This window comes from Doryrhamphus excisus, linkage group LG5, assembly GCF_037039965.1.
Source record: "Doryrhamphus excisus strain RoL-2023G ecotype Guam linkage group LG5, RoL_Dexc_Guam_v1.1, whole genome shotgun sequence".
In the NCBI taxonomy this organism is placed as follows: Eukaryota; Metazoa; Chordata; class Actinopteri; order Syngnathiformes; family Syngnathidae; genus Doryrhamphus; species Doryrhamphus excisus.
In genome coordinates, this window is record NC_136361.1 from 19573572 (window position 1) to 19595926 (window position 22355).

The 22355-nt window shown below is 38.5% G+C and overlaps 1 protein-coding gene across 7 annotated transcripts in view; it reads right to left on the minus strand.

The window, feature by feature from the left end:
- The window catches only part of vps13b (vacuolar protein sorting 13 homolog B), a 266755-nt gene that overhangs the window by 208111 nt on the left and 36289 nt on the right, over positions 1 to 22355 (minus strand). For 6 of the 7 annotated variants that reach the window (XR_013627420.1, XR_009119933.2, XR_009119934.2 and 3 more), the window contains exons 17-19: positions 14789 to 14973; positions 1993 to 2127; positions 407 to 586 (exon numbers count right to left, since the gene is read on the minus strand). Coding sequence is in view for 4 of the 7 variants with exons in the window: in XM_058053556.2 (XP_057909539.2) it covers positions 407 to 586; positions 1993 to 2127; positions 14789 to 14973 (500 nt within the window). In the remaining 3 variants the exon portion in view is untranslated. The remainder of the gene's footprint in view (positions 1 to 406; positions 587 to 1992; positions 2128 to 14788; positions 14974 to 22355) is intronic. The other variant, XM_058053559.2, reaches the window with a different exon arrangement.

Below are 22355 nucleotides of genomic sequence, written 5' to 3' on the forward strand. Positions count from 1 at the left end.
ATGAGATCTTAACCTCGCTATTGGAAATAACGTAGGCCTGACGGGCGTAACAGGGCCTAGCTTAATTAACAATTTGTTATGCTCAGAGTCCAATAAAGTTAAATTCTCATTACCTTACGTCTCTTTTCATTGCCCAGTCCAGGTACATTGGAAACATAGTCAAGGAAGTGCCTTTTTATAACGGATAAAATCCAATTTACGCATATACCGGATATAAATCCGATATATGCGTAAAACGGACATTTTATATTTTTTATATAACGGATTTCGCTTATATCGGACAAAACCAGTGGGAACAATTGAATCCGATATATCCGAGGTTTACTGTACTAACACACAAAATTGATGTGAGGGATAATACAGATGAAATTGATTGTTGATGCTGACTCAACATGTACATTCTTACCTGAGTTCCTGCAATTTTCACCTTGCTGCGGCACCTGGATCGAAAATGTCAGCAAGTCGGGAGCCAAAAGGGATTCAGGCTTGCGGATCTCATTGAGCCATCGTCTCATATGAAGTTCCTTAGTGTCCGATGGGCCCTGGATCAGAGGAACCAGCCTCTCCTTTACCCCCTCTAGTGAGCCTGAGGGACGTGAGATAAAAACACAATTATAAACATAACATACATAACATTTCATATTATCTGCATACTGTACTTGTATGTAACTCTGGGAAAAGCTGTTGATTTTGTTAATACTTGGGTTGTTTATATTGTTTATTTTTCTATATTGTGTATTTTGTACTGCTTAACTGATTCTGTACTCTTGCTGCTGTGCAATGCAAATTTCCCCACTGAGGGACGAATAAAGGCATATCTTATCTTATACTAAAAAAAAGCTACAAACTTTCACACCTTAGCTGATATACAGCATGTTGCAAACTGTATATTTAATTACATTCTTTAGTATTTTGTTATACTGCATTATTATTATACTCGAATTCCTGAAGGGAAATTATATTATAAAAATGCTGAAGACCCATGACCTGGCCCCTCCGGAATTCCATATTTCTATATTTTTAACCATTCCTTGGTTGATTTCCTGGAATGTTTTGGGTCATTGTCATGTCATGCAAGATGAACCTCCGCTTCGGCTTCAATTTGTGAACAGATGTTCCACTTGTTCTTCAAGCACCTAATGTTCTATAAACTGCGCCTCAATCTAATTTCATATTTCAAGTAGTAAGAAACGTTGTGGTAATGTTTACATCCTGAGAAATTGTTTTTTTTTTTATGAAATAAATTTTACAAGAAGAAACTTCAACAGGGCCGAGTGGTTAGCACGCAGGAAACCCGAGTTCAATTCCACCCTCGGGCCTCTCTGTGTGGAGTTTGCATGTTCTCCCCGTGGTTTTCTGCGGATACTCCGGTTTTTCCCACATTCCAAAAACATGCTAGGTTAATTGGCGACTCCAAATTGTCCATAGGTATGAATGTGAGTGTGAATGGTTGTTTGTCTATATGTGCCCTGTGATTGGCTGGCGACCAGTTCTCGCCTCTGCGCCCGAAAACAGCTGGGATAGGCTCCAGCACCCCCGTGACCCTCGTGAGGATAAGTGGTAGAAAATGAATGAATGAAACTTCTACAGCTGTAATACTGTGGTAGATTACCTTAACCTCTAAATATTACAACGCGGATCAAATGTTCATGTGTTTTAATTATGTTAAAAAAAAGATTTCATGGGGGTGTGCTATTTTTTTCCCATGACTGTATAAACCACCTGACAAGTTAACCTTCTGAACTCTCGCTCTAGTAACATAGTTGCCATCAAAGGCCTGGCCGAAGCCCAATGACAACGCCATGGGAGAAAACAGCAACTTAATCACACAGCTGGGAAGGAATCAACATAAAGAATGAAAGAGAGGAGACAGAGTGAAGGGCTTTAAAGCGTAGATTTAAGAAAGTAAGAGACGGTCCACTGCGGTCCGGTCGATCTCACTCGCTCCCTCACACAGGCAGTAAAGTTTTAACAGGGCACAGCTGCACACACCTGGGGTCCTGGCACACACTTTTATAGCTCCCACGGTTCCTGAGGCGCATTTCACCGTTGCACGGCTGCAGAACTTCAGCTCGAGATTTTGGAGCGAGCCCTCAAGAGTCAGTGACTGGTCTAGAGATTTCACACCTAATAAAAAATGGGAGGGGGGGAAGAACAAGGAAAAAAGAAGCAGAAAACAGTGAATATGAATTGCAGTTCAACAGGTTTTAATAACGCTGCTTAAATTAATTGTTCTTGACCCCTTTCTTTCACAAAGCTCTGATCAACCTGACGCTCTACACCAGAATCGAGATTCTGTTGGTGGCCCCAAAATGTTTTGGTATCTAAATCTGGGTTCATTTAGTGCCTTACCATGGTAAAATGCAGTAATTGTCCAAAAAGAGTAACCTAAGTCATTGTGTTAATAATTTGGTATTTTGATCACCTAGTTTGGACATAAAAATAAATGTTAAAATAGTTGATGTTTGCCCCAGGAACCACATTGAAAATAATCTCTTGTGCTGAAACTCACAAACAAGCAGCAAGTAGCAAAAACCTGGCAGATCATTTCAGGGGAAGTAACGTATTTGATGATGGCTTCCAGATTTCAGGCGGTCATTAGCATCTTTTACGCTGCCGTTTAAGGCCAGGAATGTTACACCGCTGTTACCTCCGCATGGAGACAGACGGTGCAACTGCTTAGCTGGTGATTGAAACTAAATTCTAATTCATTATGGAGCACCAACATCAGTTCAGCACAAGATGACCAGAATTAATCTGCGGTGGAAGAATTGTCCTGACTTTCACCTTTTATACAGCATAATATAATTTATTTATAAGGGGTTTTATAACGGCTTAAATGTGACTGAAAAATCACATTCAATTCTTTAATTGTAATTTATAACCATTTGCAACTGACCTTAAATAACAGAAAAATAAAAAAAAGAATGACTCAGGTAGGCATATTCATTGATGACATTTTAAGCAAAGGAATTGCAGGCAATTTGCTGAAATCTTAACCACTGACTTCCCTCCTCTCCCACCCCCTAACAAATTACACAGTGACCTCTTCATCCGCTGTATGAGAGGCCCTCTGTATGACCAGATGGAAGATGGGGAGGTTAATGACACCCTGTATGTCTCCCTGCCTCCACTTCTTACATTTAGGGCAATAGAGCAGTGTTGGCTGTCAGGTTACCCACGACTGTGTACCTGCTTCCATTGCGTGTCATGCATGTGCTAGAAATGATATGTATAGTAGTTTCATTTGACTTGATTTCATTCAAATCAAGTTTTTATTTTTTGAATGGCAATCTTTATTGCTCTCTGGTTCTACCATATCTTACTTATTGTGTGGAAATATAGGGGTAATAACTATAAAAGCAATCTTCACTCGCTAAATGTACTGCAAAAAAAGGTCAGTAAGGATAATTCATAATGGCGCCTACAGAGAACATACTAACTCCTTATTTCTAAAATCACAAATACTTAAACTTGCTGATATAGTTCATTTTCAAACAGCTAAAATAATGCATAAGGCTAAAAATAACCAATTACCTAAAAATGTCATCCAATACTTCTCTACAAGAGAGGAGAAATATGATCTCAGGGAAGAACTACATTTGAAACACTTATATGCTAGGATTACGTTAAAAAGCCATAGCATTTCAGTATGTGGAATCAAACTATGGAATGGATTGAGTAAGACCCTCAAACAATGCACAACGATGAGCCAATTCAAGAAACAATACAAGCAGTTGATGTTTGCTAAATACAAGGATGAAGAGTCTTGAACCAGTCATGATGTGCTATACATATCACTATATTGACAGTTACTATGGTAACCATTATGTCATTGGATGGTCATATCACCTCGTACTTCGGTACGAGGTACATTATTTAAAAAAAAAAAAAAAAAAACACCTTAAACTGTATTATGGAAAGCAGGAAGTGAACAAATGTAACAGTTACTGATTGTAAAAGTACCAGATGGAGGGATAGGATTTAATAAGCTTTGCTTCTTCCTACTCCTTTTGGACATGTGGAACTGTGAACTGATTATGTGATGCATTCAATTGTAATCTGATGCATGTTCAAATGAAATAAAACCATTACCAATCTAGGTATTATTTCAGGACTGTTACCCCACTGTAAGAAACCCCTTGCCCACGTGGATGTCCAAAAGGGCATGGTGCACCTGCTGGGGTGCTGGTGGTTGCCCCCGGGGGACCGCTCTTGACAATGTCTTGTCCAGCTGTTAAGACTATAAAAAGTGGGGTACACAGGAAAGGAAAACACCGGTTTGTAGTTTGTTGCCTTCAACTGTGGTATTCCATTGGTGTATGTGTGCAATGCATTAGTGTGCGCATTACAACCAGACGTGTGAGTGTTTGTTTTTTTTTTGCGTGTGACTAAAAGAATGAATGCGTGCGGTGCTGTTATTTGTCAAATGAGGACAGGTGCACGGAATACATAAACACACAGCTAGGGGCCAGAGGCTCTAGCACTCCATCAAACACCATGAGGGCAAGTGTGGGCAGCTGGATTTACCATCCTGAAACTGAGCGACTAGTACAAAAAAGATTAGGGAGAATAACACAAATAATGCATTTGTTTAGTAACATTTACATTGATGTGCCAATATAGGATAATGGACTTTCACGGGCCTGTTCAGCATGGAACACATGCGTATGCTTCAACATGCATATATGGAACGCAGTACCGGTCTGGGTCTCTGATGGTGTGTGAGAGACACCTGCATACTTGAAAGCCCAGTTTACGCTTTCCTGCGCCAGTTCTTCAGGGAATGGTGTGGGAAAGTATTTTTCTGCCTCGTTATAAAACTACATTCACAGAGGATCTGTAGGGGGATCGAGGGGGGGGGAAGGTTTTGTTTCTTGTGTTTTTGTCACAACTGTCAAAAAATATTCCAGTTCACACACAGCTGGAAATATTCCTAATATTTTTGCAATTTTGCATGCCAGAGCTAACGGTCTTGTCCAAAAGTGTGTTTTTAATATTCCGCGTTGCATATATTATGGTCGGGAATTTGAGTTATGGGTCACATTAAATGAACACTTCCCAGTGGAAGCTCATCATTTTGAACGGTGCACACACACACACACACACCCACACACACACACAGTAGCCCTGTATTCCACTATCCATCAATGGATTTGACATATCTGAGCATGCGCACATCCTCCTTTTCCAAAAGGGCATTTTTCAAAGTAAAGACGGCGAGGACTCTGCCAAACACGCACAGACAGAGAGTGGATCAAATAGACTAATTTTCTCTTACATATATATAATACACTGTTGTATATATACGGCATAATTCTAACACTGCTCCATTTCTCTGGTCTGTGTAATGTTCACAACTCCGCGGTGCATGGCAAGGTTCACATTAAATGTATATTTTGTAAGTTTTTAATTAATTCTGAGTTGGTAAAAATCGCAGAATCTAAAAACTACCAACATATTCAACCCAGCAGCCACCAGTTTGGTCACAAATGCTGCCCAGTCATGCCCTTATTTTCTACTTAGTTTTTACTCTGGTGTGAAAACCAAAAAAAAAAACAGTGTAACAAAAAGCAAAGCAGGGCTACATAGTAGGATTATATAGTCAATCTTGTTTAGTTAACATTTATGTTAATATTTCCAAGTGTCCGGAACAGAGGAATTCGATTTACATTGTCTTGTGGGAAAAATGTATTGAGTTTGAGTTGGACCTTCTTGAATGGATTCATGACTCTAACTGTATATATATACACAGTAAAGTCTCGTTATATCGATATCGGTTATAACGAATTACTACTTATTACGATACTATTTTCATTTCCCGGCAAATTACTAGTCTTTTATGATATAATTAGTTCCGTTAGTACGATACCCGGTTATTATGATAATCCAGTTACTACGATGCCCTTTTCATCTCCCGCCAGCCAATTTGGTCTGGTTATATCGATACAAAAGCAGCTTAAATCAATCTTTGCTTAAGGATTTCAATACCAAAAAAGAACACGGCGAACGGCTGCTTCCAGTCAACTTTATTTTTCACACTTCCACCACCAGAGCACAGCACACACACTGAACCAACTGACATAGCATACACACCTATTCCAACAAAGACACAAGCGTACAAATACATGTATTTAATTGTGTTGTATTCAGATATCTTTTTATCGTTCGTGGTTTCTGCGTTCGTGAAACCACGAACGCAGTTGGTTCTTCTGTTGCAGGCATGTGTTTGGCCAGCTATGTGGGGCGGGTTGAGCATAACCTGTGAACCAGGAAGTGCGGGAATCGGTGTGTGTGCTGTGCTCTGGTGGTGGAAGTGTGAAAAATAAAGTTGACTGGAAGCAGCCGTTCGCCGTGTTCTTTTTTGGTATTGAAATCCTTAAGCAAAGATTGATTTAAGCTGCTCGACATTGTTCTATACCAGGGGTCAGCAACCTGCGGCTCCAGAGCCGCATGTGGCTCTTCAGCCTCTTTATTGTGGCTCCCTTTGCGATGCTTGAATATTTTTAACACCCGAGTGGGGAAAATGCACGTCTTTTGTAATGAGTTTTAAAAAATCCAACTTTGTCTGAGACCATGAATGCATCCTGAGTGAGTTCTGACTGCTATCCAGTTCAGTACATGAAGAAAAACAAGTAATACTTACCTACAAATCTAAAAAATAAATTCGAGATAATTTAAAAACAGCGGCATGGGAACTTGTTTTTACGTTTACAGTAGTTTACACATACATTTATGTAAGTTTATCTCCAAAACTAGCAAGAGTACTCCAACTCGTCTTTTCTTATCTGAACTACTTTGATACCCCCAAATTCCCTCCAATGTTGTTTTAAACATACTATATGTTTTGCGGCTCCAGGCTATTTTTCTTCAGTGGGCATTGGGTAAAATGGCTCTTTTCATAGTAAAGGTTGCCGACCCCTGTTCTATACTATAGAACAATGTCGCCCTTATTTACTACTTAGTTTTTACTCTGGTGTGAAGACAAAAAAAAACAGTATGAACAAAGTAAAGTAGGGCTACATAATAGGATTATATATCGACATTGTTCTATACTATAGAACAATGTCGAGTGCATTATTGCCCACTTTTAATGCAGTTCGGCGCAGGATCGGATATATGGATAGTCCGGTTATATCGGTATTTTTTCCAACTCCCGAGAATATCGATATAACGAGACTTTACTGTATATTTCATATATATGATATACTCTACATCTCTGGATTTTAGTGGCAACATTATCACCGAAACAGAAAAGCAGACACTCTCTCATCATGAGATAAAGTCGACTGAAAGCAGCCAACTAAGCCAATAACAAATGCTTATTCAAAAAGAATATTTGTCACTCATAAGGAGCTCAAGCAGAAGCAGTAAGTAGAATGGTGTGGGGTTGGGGGGTCGGGGGGGTCTACTGGCACACTGCCAAGACTTGATCAACAAGGAAGGTACATGCAGAGACTGGGCTTGAAAGATCGTCACGGTGAAACGTGAGTCCTGAAGCTACAGATTAGGTCTGTCTGTGACACTGTGCAACAGTTCAATCACATCAAATCTGTCACTCACTTAAATTGAAGTTCTAAATACGGAACATGTATTTTTATTCTGTCAGCAGTACACATTGCCGAGTAAACAAGCAGTATCTGCTTAAGTAGATAGACATTTCAAGCCTGTGTTAAAGTATTAGTGTTTGTAGTGACAGAAGATGAGTGCATAGTTTTTTTAATGTTTTCCATCCTACCCAGGTGCATAGTTTTTGTCTGCAAACTAAAGCAGTGGCACATTACCGGCCACCAAATTACCTGAAAGTCATGTGAAAGCAATTTGCTCTAAACTAATAGGATTGGGGCACAAGACACAATGATAGGAAGCGTAAGGAAAGTTGTGCTTGATTCCTGCAAAGTGAATTCAGGAAAACTGGTGGAGACATAGGCCATTATAGAAGATGGATTTGAGGATCTGTTTCTCTACTAAGGAAACAACTATACCCAATTGAAAATTTTACACAAGAAACACAGAAATTCTTGCTTTGAAGTCGTAACCAGAATGATCCTGTGTGATTTAACCATGACAGATGCTTAAACTACCGTCTGCAGCTTATAATAAACCAACCACTCTGTCACTAGAATGCTTCTCTGGATTATTACGCTCCTTGTCTGCCACCCAGATCTCTGAGTCTAGAAGTCACTAATGTGTGCCTTATTTCTCCCGTATTTTATTTCTCCTATAGAAGGGAACTTCAGAGAATTCAGAAAAAAGCTAAATGTTAATATGTTTTCATTACTCGATTAATCCATTAAGATCAATATTTCTGTTTCGCTGAGGCTTACTGTGTCTGTGTGTGGTGGAAGCCAGACGTGACTGGGACTTTAGTGCTTCTGAAGCACATCAATAGGGGCTACAAGTCAAATTTATGGCCATGTAACATGGCACTTTGTGCTCAATGGGCACTAGCCACTACACCCTGTGATCGTACCGGAATGGTGGTCCACAGCAGGAAGCCAGCTCTGCAGACGGTATCAAATCACAGCCAATTCAAAGATCTCCATTTGTCATTTATGCAGAAGTTATGCAATTTAGATTAGTCTCAAAAGAATACTGTGGGGGGAAAAAAAAAACATTTCTGTAATGCATCATCAAAAACAAGTGTGTCACTAAATTATCTAAAGGTTCTGTCCCTCAGTTACTACAAATTTAGCGTTACACAGTTAGAAGATATAGTTACATGTTAAACCAGGGCTTCTACATAGTGTACTGTATTGCCCAATGTCGATGTTAATTTAATAAATCAAAATTATTTTAACAGTCACAGCCACAAACACAAATTGGATAAACGATTATGTGACAATGCATCTCAACAAACATTTTTTCAGTTAATTTCCCTTGGTTTCTTACGTAAACACTAGACTGAATGACAGAAAAGGAGATGTAAGAGGACAAAAGAAAGAATAGGAGGCCCCGTGTCTGGATTGACTTAAAACATCATCAAGATTTGCCAGGAAAGGAACAAGACCGTCTGTGGTCCATTGAAGTTTGCATTGACAAAAGCTGTCTCAAGTTCCATCCAAGAATTATCTATCGGTTCTCTGATGTTGACACAACATGTTTTTTTATTTCAGAATTAGAGTTGTGTATGGATGAAAAGGCTCTCTTTCTTTTGTGACCCCCGTGACTTCTTGTTAGTCTTCAACATGTGAAGAACACTAGCAGAAAGACCAACAGCGTACCTCTTCATCGACAAAAGTGTACTTCCGTGAAGGGATAGACCAGGGGTGGGCAAACTACGGCCCGGGGGCCACATCCGGCCCGCCAAGTGTTTGAATACGGCCCGCCCAATCTTTCCAAAGTATTTCATTTAAACTCAACATACAACCTGGCATCATGGCCTGAGCCAACCTTTTGATGGTTTTATCAATTTCGTTTTTTGACATGGTCTGTTGTTTACAAAGTGCTCCTGAAAAAAGGGACACAAGCACATAATAATAATAATAATTATTATTATTATTATTATTAGATTATTATAATTATTAGAACATTATGATTATTATAATTATTATATTAATGCTAATTATTATATTAATTATATATAACATTATTGTTATATTTGCATATTTTACATAATAATCATATAATAATTATTATTTTAATTTTATTGTAATTATTATAATATTTTATTATTTTTCAAATATTTAAATATAAATATAAAATAATAAATAATAATAGCAGATTGCATGACAATTTTACAGATACAATAATACCAGGTGGACTGTTACGTGTAAAATATATAGTCTGCCCCCCCGTAAATTTTGTCATATCAATGCGGCCCGCGAGTCAAAAAGTTTGCCCACCAGTTATCCTTTCAGGTTCACACGGAGCTGTAGCCTACACCAACTGACTTCAAGCAAAAGGAGGTCTATAACCTGGACTGGTCACTAGTCAATCAAAAAGCACATAGAGACAGACAACCATTCACAGCATCACTGACTGGGGATCGAACCCAGGCTGTCTGCAACTGACATTGGGCACATGATCCACTAGACTCGTATTCAACTACAAATAGTTACAAATACAGAAAATGTCCTCAAGCTGAAGTCCAGTTCAGTCACTCCCTTTAAATCTAATACCTAATTCCTACACGCAGGAAAGCTTCCAACACTATTTTGATACCATTGGCTGGAAACATAAAGACACAGGGAAAATGTTGCACCCTGTGTTTGATAACTTGTGAACGCTGTTCAAGACAGTTAAGCTGTAAATGCATTGTGACGGACAGGTGAAAATTATTTCAGGATATTAATACTTGTGAATATATCTACCCCTGTGTTAATTCATTTGTCACAATTCAGCCATTGTAATTCAGCCATTGCAAACCAATGTATGGAGACTGTGACCGTGCGTGGGAGGTCACTGTGGTCAGCGTGTTGCTAAACCAGAGGTTAGCAGTGGCTGCATGCCACGGCAGGCGGGAATTACAGGCTTCCTTCAGTTACTGCTACTGTGATGACTGCTACTAGAAACCACACAAGGATCACAGAATATGCAACAACGGGGAGTGCTAACAATCACAACTGGTGAACTAGAAAACGATATGTACACAGAAGAAACGAGTGGAATAACAGAGGGGAGATACGAGAAAAAGGTTACAGACAATAGGAATGATTGAAATAAAGGATTAAAAAAAAACAACAAAGCAAGTTCTGATGTTGTTTCTAACCTCAGATTACAACGCATACAAGAGCAAATACCCACCTCTCTACGGGACACATCTCCATTTCCACCAGACACAAAGTACGACATGAAGTGTTCTGCAGAGCCCACCAATAAAATACAACACTGGCGTGAGGCTGAGTGGAATTCAGGTGTCACCAAAAAAAAACCAAGGTCAAACACAAAACAGTTCTGGACTTTAGTACTGTGTTACTGACATTTGTGTGATATATAAAACAAATTCACCCTTTATTTTGTGATTCACTCAATCATCTGACCACTTTTGAAGGTTCTTAAAAAGGGTCCTATTAAGCTTTTTCCACTTTTCTGACCTACAAATGTATTTCGAATGTTGTATTATTGTGTTAAACGATGACAAAGTTTCAGATAATAAGGTTTGCGTATTCGGAAGTTAGTGCTGAAAGAAGTTTGGGATGGCTTTGAATGCTCGGTTTCAGAGAGTTTTTTCTAACGCTGGCACTCCGTGATGTCACAGGATGCCAGGCTTCCTTATATGGGCATGTGCTGTAGGCCAGATACACTCTGCCCCTCTTCTTCTCTATTTACGGTGTAAGCAACGTCTCACAGGAAATTATGTTTCAGGTGTAAGGGAAAGCTAAACCTTTTTTACAATTCCTAACAAGGCAAACATCAGGCAGAAGTGGTTGGACTTCCCGATTCTCTACCAGAAAAAGAAAAAGATTCAAATCTGTTAATGGCATTTCACACTGGACTTTTTCCTGAACATGGGCCGGTATTCAGCTGGACTAGCCGACAAACTGTTGCTGATGCCTTTCCAACGTTACTTGGTCGTGCCGAAGAGTCAGAAGACTGACCAGTAAATAGCAATTCTGTGTGTGTTTATTTTATGTAAGTCATGGAACAAATGCGGTTGTCCGTGTAGCATTATAGAGTGTGCATCCAGGAACGGGGTGCACATTACAAGCTCATCGAGTCTGGAGTTGCTAACAGCAATTTCCCACCATCAGTGAGTCTACGCAAAAGAGGTGTAATGATTACATTATACGTTGCCGTTGTTGTAGAAAACCTAAAATGCTAAAGCTATCCCGAAGTCCTCCTGAGCACTTGGGAGTGTGACCAACCACAGCGGAGTGGGACGTGCCGGGAGGCGGGTTGTGGGTGGAATAAATCAACAGTTTTAGTGGGAAGCCCAAAATCCAAGAAATACAGCTGGAATAGGTGCAGATCCTGGAACATTTAGAAAGCTTTCTGTGCTGGTTGTTGTGTGTAGCTGCTCTATAGGAGTTCACAACTCAATACAAAGGGTGGAAAAATTAGCATAAAGGTCTCCTTTCACTATATGCCATTCGTAAGGTGCAGCAGTCACTTACGGCCTTACATTAGGTGGTGGGGTTCCAGTATACAATGACAGCTGCTTTAATCTCAAAATTATTTCAAGGAAATTTCACCTGCCTGTCAGTACATTGAGATTAAAACTAGAAATATTCCCTGTGGCTTTTAAATTCTTCTTTGGAAAAAGACTCTCCTATCCAAACACCTTCCATTAAGGACATCGACCATCTGTGTTATCATCTTGAAACAATATGAAACACCTTTTATTATTGGAAAAAATCTAACATCAAACGAGTTAAAAAAAGGAGGAATGTTTATTTTACAATAAACGCATATGTTCAAAGTGAACCGTTTTTTGTTTGTTCAGAATTCAGCGAAAACGTGTGTGTTCATGTGTGCGTGCAATGCTTTGGTCTTGGCAGTCACCTGACGGCTACTGCTTGGTGAGAGAAGAACAAACACAGGTCTTAAACCCGCTTCCAGCTCTGGATTTTGTAATCACTGTAAAATACCCAGTCACTCAGTCAGTAAGCCACATGAAAAGAAAAGTTAGGCCAAACGCAAAGATGGCAAATACTTTAGTGGCATAGAAGGTCAAATAAATGGCACTGTGTCAGCACTTCACAGGGAAACTGAAATCTCTGCATTTGCTATGGGACTACAAGCAAAACAACGAAGATTTAAGCGAAGGTTCGAATTAACCATTAAAATATCAAATGCAAATAGTTTTTTTTTATCATTATATTAAACAGTTATATACAATTTGAGCTCACATTAAAGTTTGAGTGCAAACATCTATGCCTTTAAGCTTCCAGGGCTCTACATTAAAAACAAAAGTGACTTTCCCATAGGGAATCCTTAAGGTGAGAACTACTTGCCCCATGTAAAATGAAAAGACATAATGCCATAATGATATCTAATTTTTGTGGCATCACATGAGAATCTCAAATAAAGATGAAATTATTATCATTTCTTGTGGTTGTTTTCCTACATAGATCATGACGTTGCATGGAAATCTGGATTATCAAGAGACTTCTAGGCACTTTGCCTTGATAAATAAAAGTACATTCATGATTGAATAAACATTGTGGTTATTAAATAATAAATGACAACACAAGTTATTGGGTGATTCAATGTGATTCACTCACCTGTGCCATCATTTGATTTGCTGCCGCTAATAAAATACTCGTTTAGGAAGCACTGGTTCATCAATTTTTGGTGTTTTCCTTCAGAAGTTGTTGAAGAATTAGACCATGTTGGCAGGGACGCCATGATAGATGTTTTCGTAGTCAAACCATCGCTGATTGGTTGATCGCGAGTGAGTAAAATGCAGACTGCGGACCGCGGTCTAAATAAATAATTCTGATTGGTCCATTTCAAGATTTGTAAGGATTGGTTTGCAAATTACCACCGGAATTACGCAGTCCGTGTTTTACCAACACCCAACAAGAACCGCTTTTTAAAAAAACTCTTCCCAGTATGGCATGCCAAATTGCACTTGCCCGACGAGAATATCACTGATTAGATTTACTTGCCCCAATTTTGTTTTAACTTGCCCCGGGCCATCGGTACATCGTTATTGTCGAGCCCTGCCTTCTATTAACTAGAAGTGCTGACATAACTATCGAACAAATCGTCACAAACGATTACATTGTATCCAATTGTTGTCCAATTTGTTTGTTAGTCAAAAGCAGGATAGATGGATCTGGATTTATTGTGCTTTGCAGCTGAAATGGACTATAAGGACTTAACCTCATGAGCTCATCCTCCTCCAAAAGGACGGCTTTCTGGTTAACCTGCATTGGAGTTGATGTTGTCCAGACACTTGGCCAGAAAGCCCTGACCCTTCACACGTTTTTTTTTTAAATAAATCTTAGAGCACCATGTTTTGTTTTTTTTTTTACATCTTTTATCCCAACATCTTCAAATTTACAATGTATCAAAATAAACAAAAGCCACTGCGCCATATAGATAGTGCCAAAACATTGATGATCGCAACTGTATACTCGCTAATAAGAGTTCAACCTATAAACGCAATGAACACATCATCCGTTCCTCAACACCTCTTTGCTTCCTAAACTCTGAACTACAAGTATAACCACACACACACACACACGTTTTGTTCTTGTTTTAAACTGCAACCAAAAGTCCAGATGTAAAACTCTTTCTCCATGGAACTATCCAATGCCTGTTCCGAGAGAGGGCAGAGTGAGCGGAGAGGAATATTTGACTTCACTCCACGGGAGACCAGTTTCATACATTTTTGGCAGCCGCACAACAATAAAAGAGGTAGTTTTGCTGGTTTGGCAGCAGGGGAGTGACGGCATACCAAACAACGCAATCCTAATGAGTTGGAAAACCCCAAACCCTTCAGAGGACTGTCCAGATGTGACCATCATGAGAAAAGCTACCGTTTTATTTATTTAACAAGAAACGCTGAAGTTGGCCTTTAAGCCATCACAGGTAATGTGAAACAAGAGTTGTTTTTTTTTTTTTTGGTTCTACCACTACTGCAGCCACTTTTATCATTTGCTCATATTGTATTAGGATTTATGGATAATTTAATTCCATTGTTGAGTTTACTGTTGTAGTTGCCCATTTCCATGGTGCTGTTTTCTGATGTAATGCATACATGTTCAGTTTCAATTTGAAAAAGGGGGGACATTCAGCAGGTGAGTGTAGTACATTTTCTGGAGTGTAACTGAGATTTCACAGATTTTTATAAACATGTTTGCATGTTAGCATGTTTGTTTGTTGTGTATTTTTGTACCTGGAGCTTTGTAAACCTCATTGATTAGGCTTTCGTTGAGCGTCAAGGTTGCACCGCTCAATGTGCCATGGGTCCAACTCTGGCAGATTGCTTGGATCAGATGCGTTTGGGCTCTTGTGGCCTGCACAGCGAAGTAGGGAAGCTCCAAAATACACTCTCTGGTTGGTACAGAAGACGTTTTACTCCTGAAAGACAATGACAAGAAATTCAGTGGATTAGGTGAAGATATTTCCACACAGTTCGAATTAATTATGTTAGAAAATGAAAATTTGTTAGAAAAGTTATATAAGAAAACATATAATGATCTCAATTCATACCAACTTGCTCTCTCATTGCTCGTTTTACCAAGCGACATATGGACTGGAAATTTACAAGGCAATAAGGATGCATTCCAACAACAAAAAAAAAAATACATGAAGCATATTAGTTATTTGGCAATATGTTGCCTCTGTGCTATGCCACATAAACCTTTGTTCTCCTGCCTCAAAAATTGGGATGATGATTTATGTGGGGGCATGTCCAGAAACATAGAAAACCAGCTTCAAACCTATAAGTTGGGTCACTACTACTACCGTATTTTCTGGACTATAAGTCGCTCCGGAGTATAAGTCGCACAAGGCCAAAAATGCATAATTAGGTAAAAAAAAAAACATACATAAGTTGAATTTTTTGTCCAAAACAGACATTACGTCCTCTTAGAAGGCAAGTTCTAACATTAATAAAATAATAAAGAACAGGCTGAATAGGTGTAAGATATGCTAACACAATAGTTATTCAGCTACACAAAAAATAAACAAACAGAAAAGGTGTCCAGTGTTTATGTAACATAAACAGTTTTTTTCCATTTATAAGTCGCTCTGGAGTATAAGTTGCAGGAACAGCCAACCTATAAAAAAAAAAAGAAGCCACATATAGTCCGGAAAATACAGTACTTGTGATAATGATGCACAAATACTAACACAAACAAATGTCCTTGAATAACCCTTGAATCCAATGACCCTTGAATGCAATAATACATAATGTAAGGTCTTAACAGATAACCTTATTATTCATTTCTGGTGGTGTGCATTATATTTTGGGGGTATCCATGTACACACACACACACACGAGACTACACCACACATTGTAATCAAACGAATGCAATGAAAGTAGTAATGCACGAGACACTTCTCTCTCAAGTGGGGGTAAAAATAGAACTGTGATTAATTCCGAGGATGGCTGTGGTCTGTCGGGAATGAACATCACACTTAATTTAAATCATACATTCACTTGGGTCTGATCCCCTTTAAAGTGCGGTGTATGTCACAAGAGTTTCTCCCCTGCTCAGAAGCTCTGCAATCATTTAACTTCTCTATGTGGCTCTTCATCTTTCCCTTTCTTCTGTTCAAGGGTGGCTCGACAGCTGCTCGCTGCAAACAGACGGGCACGGAGTGCGTAACCGCATTCTGTCTCCACAAAAGGGCAACCAAGACGCATACAGTTTGGAGGGAAAGTGTGATAAAAGAAAAATACTACAGAAAAAAAACAGACAGAGAAAATTCTTAAGTGACAGGGTCAACAGGTTTACCTCGATTCCACACACATTTTGAATACGCGGCTTACATGTGGTACATTTGGCAACCATGCAATGTCGGGCTTCTAACCTATTAAAAAATCACTACTGTTGTATGCCATAGAACTTGACATCAATCAAACAGATCCTCATGTGTTTGTGCATGCCTGCGTCCATGTGTACACACAGTTACATTTTGCTGATGTACAAAAGAAAGTGAAGGGGACCCCTGCAACAATAATGTCCCCCCCACATGCAGAGCAAATGTGTTTGCAAAGCCACTTCAATCGGCGCACTGGCAAAAGATGAAGGTTTCTTGGCTTATTCAAGTGTTTAAGCGTTTTAAGGGAGCTGCCATGTGCATGTGGTCCTCTAAAACTTTAATTATGCACCTGTTTTTATTATGTCATGCCCAACTCATTGTAAAAAAAAAAAAAAAAAAAATCAACATGGATGTTGGACTTAAATGAGAAGCAGAAATTCTCATTAGGTTCTTTCAGGAATGTTGGATGCGAGGACAGCCAGACACTTTAGATTCCATTACATAGCTGGCACGGTCTGCATTTCAATACAACGTGGTAAAACAGCTTTCTAATAATTATCACAGTGTCTGAAAGTCATGATAAGCATAAAGAAGCATTAAAAAAAATGTAAACAAAAATCGTAAACACATGAATGCTAAGAAAGTGTCACTCACAAATGCGGTGTGTGCAACACTGAGGTTAAATTTGCAGTCATTAAAGTATACTTCTACAATAATGTGGAGACCCACCAGAAGTGGGCCCGCAACTCATTTGGGATGCTGACTCATAAATTAAGGAACCCACTCCTTGGCCTGAACATTAATGTCTCATTGAATGCACAAGCTAACCTCCTGTAAGTCAATAACTTTTCTATGAGAACACGTAGCCATTGGAAATATTTTGAAACGGGAAATCAAAATTAGTCAGGAATTATGAAAAAAAAAAAAAAACATCTTAATTCCAACTAATAAAATTAGCTTTCGTCAAGTGTATTGCAACATTAAGCCCCATATCCAGACTTGCTGCAAATGAGTTCTGGACTAAACCGAGGCATGTCCAACTGGAATATTCCCAAAATACTGAACTAGATTTGTGAGTCTTCCTGTCAGTGGCTGCAGTCGGAAATCAGGCAATACAGGCCTTAAGTGTTGTGACGAAGCAATGAGCCAAGCGCAACGGCCATCATAACAGCACAGGTACGATTGCCTCATCTGTTTCCACTGTGCACTGCTAAAAACGTGAACATGAAACTGACATGAACATGAGTTCTGTCATAAAAGTTAATTAAAACTATTATTAAAACTATTTCTGATGCCATATAAAACATAATATTTCTCAAAAGCCAGTCTGTGCTGAGGACAGATACATACTGTGATTTTCAAAAGATCCACAGGTCACTGGTTCTAATCGGCTTCCTTATACCAACAGTGTGCAAGTCTATTTTTAGACAAATACAGCTGGGGCTTTTGCAACCATGTTATTTCTGCCAAAGCAGGGCCACACAAAATCTCAACTGATGACATGCATTTACTTCGAATGAGACAAATACATGAATGTTTTCAAACATACATACACAATACCTCCATGCCATACCCTTTACTGTCGCATAAGCAAAACATGGTCACACCTGTGCACACATATGCTTAGACTAATAAAACAAGTTGGGTCAGCATTAATAAAATCAAGGCTGACAAGTAGCCTGGCTACTCTAACAACTTGTAAAAGAAAATACCAGTCTGGAAATGTGCTGGTTTGTGTGAGTATCACAGTCGCAGCCGTGTCACACAGTGAAAAGAGCTATTAATTAATTGTTACTGTTGAACTACTGGCGTAACACTCTAATCTCTAAATGAACTGCAAAAGCCATTGAATGGTGTCCTAGTATGAACTAACTAACTGCAGTATATTCAATTTATTGACATGCACTGCTAGTAAAATGTTGACAGTAAATAACTACTAAGAAAGAAAAACATATTTCCTGAACTGGGGAGCCACCCGTTGCCTGCAAATACGTTTTTTAAGATTTTAAGATCAGCGTCTTAAAACCCACTTTTATTCTCTGGCTTTTAACTCGGAGTGAGTCGTATGGTCCTGTGTTTTTTAGTTCTTTCTTTTTATTTTAATTGGTTTTATTTTTTATACTTTTATTGCTTTGCTTCTTGTTTTAATATTTTAATATCTATTTTATTATTTTATTCTTATTTGATCTTTTAGTTTCGGATTAAATTCAATTTGTACCTTTACTGTACTTTTTATTTTACTAGTCTGTGCAGCACTTTGGAAACTGTTTATAAAATGTGCTATATAAATAAAGTGGATTGGATTGGATCTTGCCATGATTATAAGAATATTAGGAAGCTTTGGAACCGGCAAACAGTTTTGCACAGTGTTCCTTTTTGTTATTATCGTAAATTCCGGATTATAAGCCGCTACTTTTTTTCCCAAACTTTCAACCCTGCGGCTTATTCAGTGATGCGGCCAATTTATGTAATTTTTCTAACGGCCGCCAGGAGCTCTCGAGTAGAAAAAGGTAAGATTAAGACCGGTGGAATATATGCGTCGAGGAAGACTGCAACTTCTTGTTTTGTGCATAAATTAAATTAGCGTGAGCATACCCTCATCATGGAAAATGCAAAAAGAAAGGCATATGATGCAGCTTTCAAGCTAAAAGCAATCGAGCTGTCGGATAAAGAAGGAAACAGAGCTGCTGCAGGTAAACTTGGCATAAACCAGGGGGTGGGCAAACTTTTTGACTCGCGGGCCGCATTGATATGACAACATTTACGGGGGGGGGGGGGGGGGGGGCAGACTATATATTTTACACGTAACAGTCCACCTGGTATTATTGTATCTGTAAAATTGTCATGCAATCTGCTATTATTATTTATTATTTTATATTTATATTTAAATATTTAAAAAATAATAAAATATTATAATAGTTACAATAAAATTAAAATAATAATTATTATATTATTATTATGTAAAATATGCAAATATAACAATAACATTATATATAATTAATATAATAATTAGCATTAATATAATAATTACAATAATCATAATAGTTCTAATAATAATTAATTATTATTATTATTATTATTATTATTATGTGCTTGTGTCCCTTTTTTCAGGAGCACTTTGTAAACAACAGACCATGTCAAAAAACGAAATTGATAAAACCATCAAAAGGTTGGCTCAGGCCATGATGCCAGGTTGTATGTTGAGTTTAAATGAAATACTTTGGAAAGATTGGGCGGGCCGTATTCAAACACTTGGTGGGCCGGATGTGGCCCCCGGGCCGTAGTTTGCCCACCCCTGGCATAAACGAATCGATGGTGAGACGCTACCGTTTTACTGCCGCGTCACAGGCACCGTTTGTGAAGAAAGTTATAGTATTATTATTGTTAAGTTATATTATTAAAACTTTGAAAACTCTCTCTGCGTACCGTCTTTCTTTGTAAATATGTTTACATGTTTTAATGTGGGCACATGCGGCTTATATACAGGTGCGGCTTGTGTATGTACAAAATCGGTTTTCCTCTAAAAATGTAGTGGGTGAGGCTTATAATCAGGTGCGCTCTGTAGTCCGGAAATTACCGTACTCATATCCTGTACTATTCCAAACTACAGTGACAAAGACAGCTATGGGGGGTTATGAGATGTGGAGCAAGGTGTCTAAGTCAATGAACCACAGAGTGTCTGCAATGTGATCTCAATGGGAAAAAAAATCCACTTGTATTACAACATTCTCTTTAAATAAACCTTTTAAAAATAAGTGGGAATTGTTGCAAAGATAGGGAGCAAAAGACTCAAAATGTGAACACGAAAGTCAATCAGTCCGTTCAGTTTTGCTTTGTAATTTGCTACTTTTGCTCACCATTTGGCATACCTGAACCACTTAAGTCTACAGCAGCAACAATATAATCAGTAATTGACTGACATATTTGTCAGATAGCTGAAATAGATAGCCACTGTCTAGGAGCCGGTGACGTTATCTGAAATGTCTACCAATCATTCACTGTCACAGCCTTCCTTAATTAACAAAAGCAAACAATCCCCAATGAAAACAGTCAGGAAGCATCTGCTCTTGTTCTTCTTCTGTAACAATAAATATCCGTTGCACCAAACTCAGATGAGATGACCCTTTATTGATCTTGATCGATATTTTCCCAAACAGTTACATGGGCCGGATAAAGGTGCAGCTTGGGCCAGATTTGGCCCGCAGGCCTATCCTCTAGATCAGGGGTGGGCAAACTATTTGACTTGCAGGCTGCATTGATTCAACAAAATTGACGGAGAACCAGACTATATATTTTACACATAATTCCACCTGGAATTATTGTATCTGTAAAAGAGTCATGCAATCTGCTATATGTGCTTGTGTAGCTTTTTTCAGAAGCACTTTGTAAACAGCAGACCACATCGAATAACCAAATTGATAAAAAAAAAAAAAGCGACCTAAACCATCAAAAAGGTTGTCTCAAGCCATGATGCCAGGTTGTATGTTAAGTTTCAATTAAATACTTTGGAAAGAACGGGCGGGCCGTATTTAAACACTTGGTGGGCCGGATGTGGCCCCCTGGCCGTAGTTTGCCCACCCTTGCTCTAGATGGTGGGACAAACTTTGATGAAGTATGCAGTTTGGTTTCGACTGAGCTGTTTGCACACACATTGACATTTTTGCTATGTATGTTATACCTGGTTTGTGCCACATAACCACTGTCATGGAGGAAATTCGGCAAGACAAGGACAATCAGCCAAGATTATTGAGAATCTGAATATCTTTGTCCATAAAATGACCATTTTTTTGTACCATTTTCAGTTTCACATTCAATAAATTTTGCATACAAATTTGAAATAGGCTACTTCAAAGTACATCTACTTTGCTATTACTTTTTCAGGTTAGGTGGTTCTATCCATCTTCTACACCTCTTGTCTTCACTATGGTCTCAGCTTTCTTTCGGCAAGAGGTGGGGTACACCCTGGACTGGTCCTCAGCCCATCACAAAGCACATATACACAAACAACCATTTACACTCACATTCACACCAATGGACAATTTAGTCTCCAATTAGCCTAAAATGCATGGTTGTAGACCAGGGGTGGGCAAACTACGGCCCGAGGGCCACATCCGGCCCGCCAAGTGTTTGAATACGGCCCGCCCAATCTTTCCAAAGTATTTCATTTAAACTCAACATACAACCTGGCATCATGGCCTGAGCCAACCTTTTGATGGTTTTATCAATTTCGTTTTTTGACATGGTCTGTTGTTTACAAAGTGCTCCTGAAAAAAGGGACACAAGCACATAATAATAATAATAATTAGTATTATTATTATTAGATTATTAGATTATTCGATTATTATAATTATTAGAACTATTATGATTATTCTAATTATTATATTAATGCAAATTATTATATTCATTATATATAATATTGTTATATTTGCATATTTTACATAATAATTATATAATAATTATTATTTTAATTTTATTGTAATTATTATAATATTTTATTATTTTTTAAATATTTGAATATAAATATAAAATAATAAATAATGGCAGATTGCATGACAATTTTACAGATACAATAATACCAGGTGGACTGTTACGTGTAAAATATATAGTCTGCCCCACCCCCCGTAAATCAATGCGGCCCGCAAGTCAAAAAGTTTGCCCACCCCTGTTGTAGACTGTGGGTTCGCAGTGTATATCTGTTGGAAAACCGCTGTGTGGAGTTGTATGTTCTTCCAAACATTCCGAAAATATGCATGCTAAGTTAGGTAGTCCCTAACCTTACCGACTGTTAAATTAGTATTGTGGTCAAATGAAATTAACATTATCATAAGACATTGATGACATCCAACAAATACTTTGCTGCGAGAGAGTAAATTATGGTGATGCCCAGGCTACATTTATGGGCACTGTTCAAAGTTATGTATCAATAGTGTTCCCAATGTTTTGTTTTTTTAATTTGTCCTGTAATGCCTGAA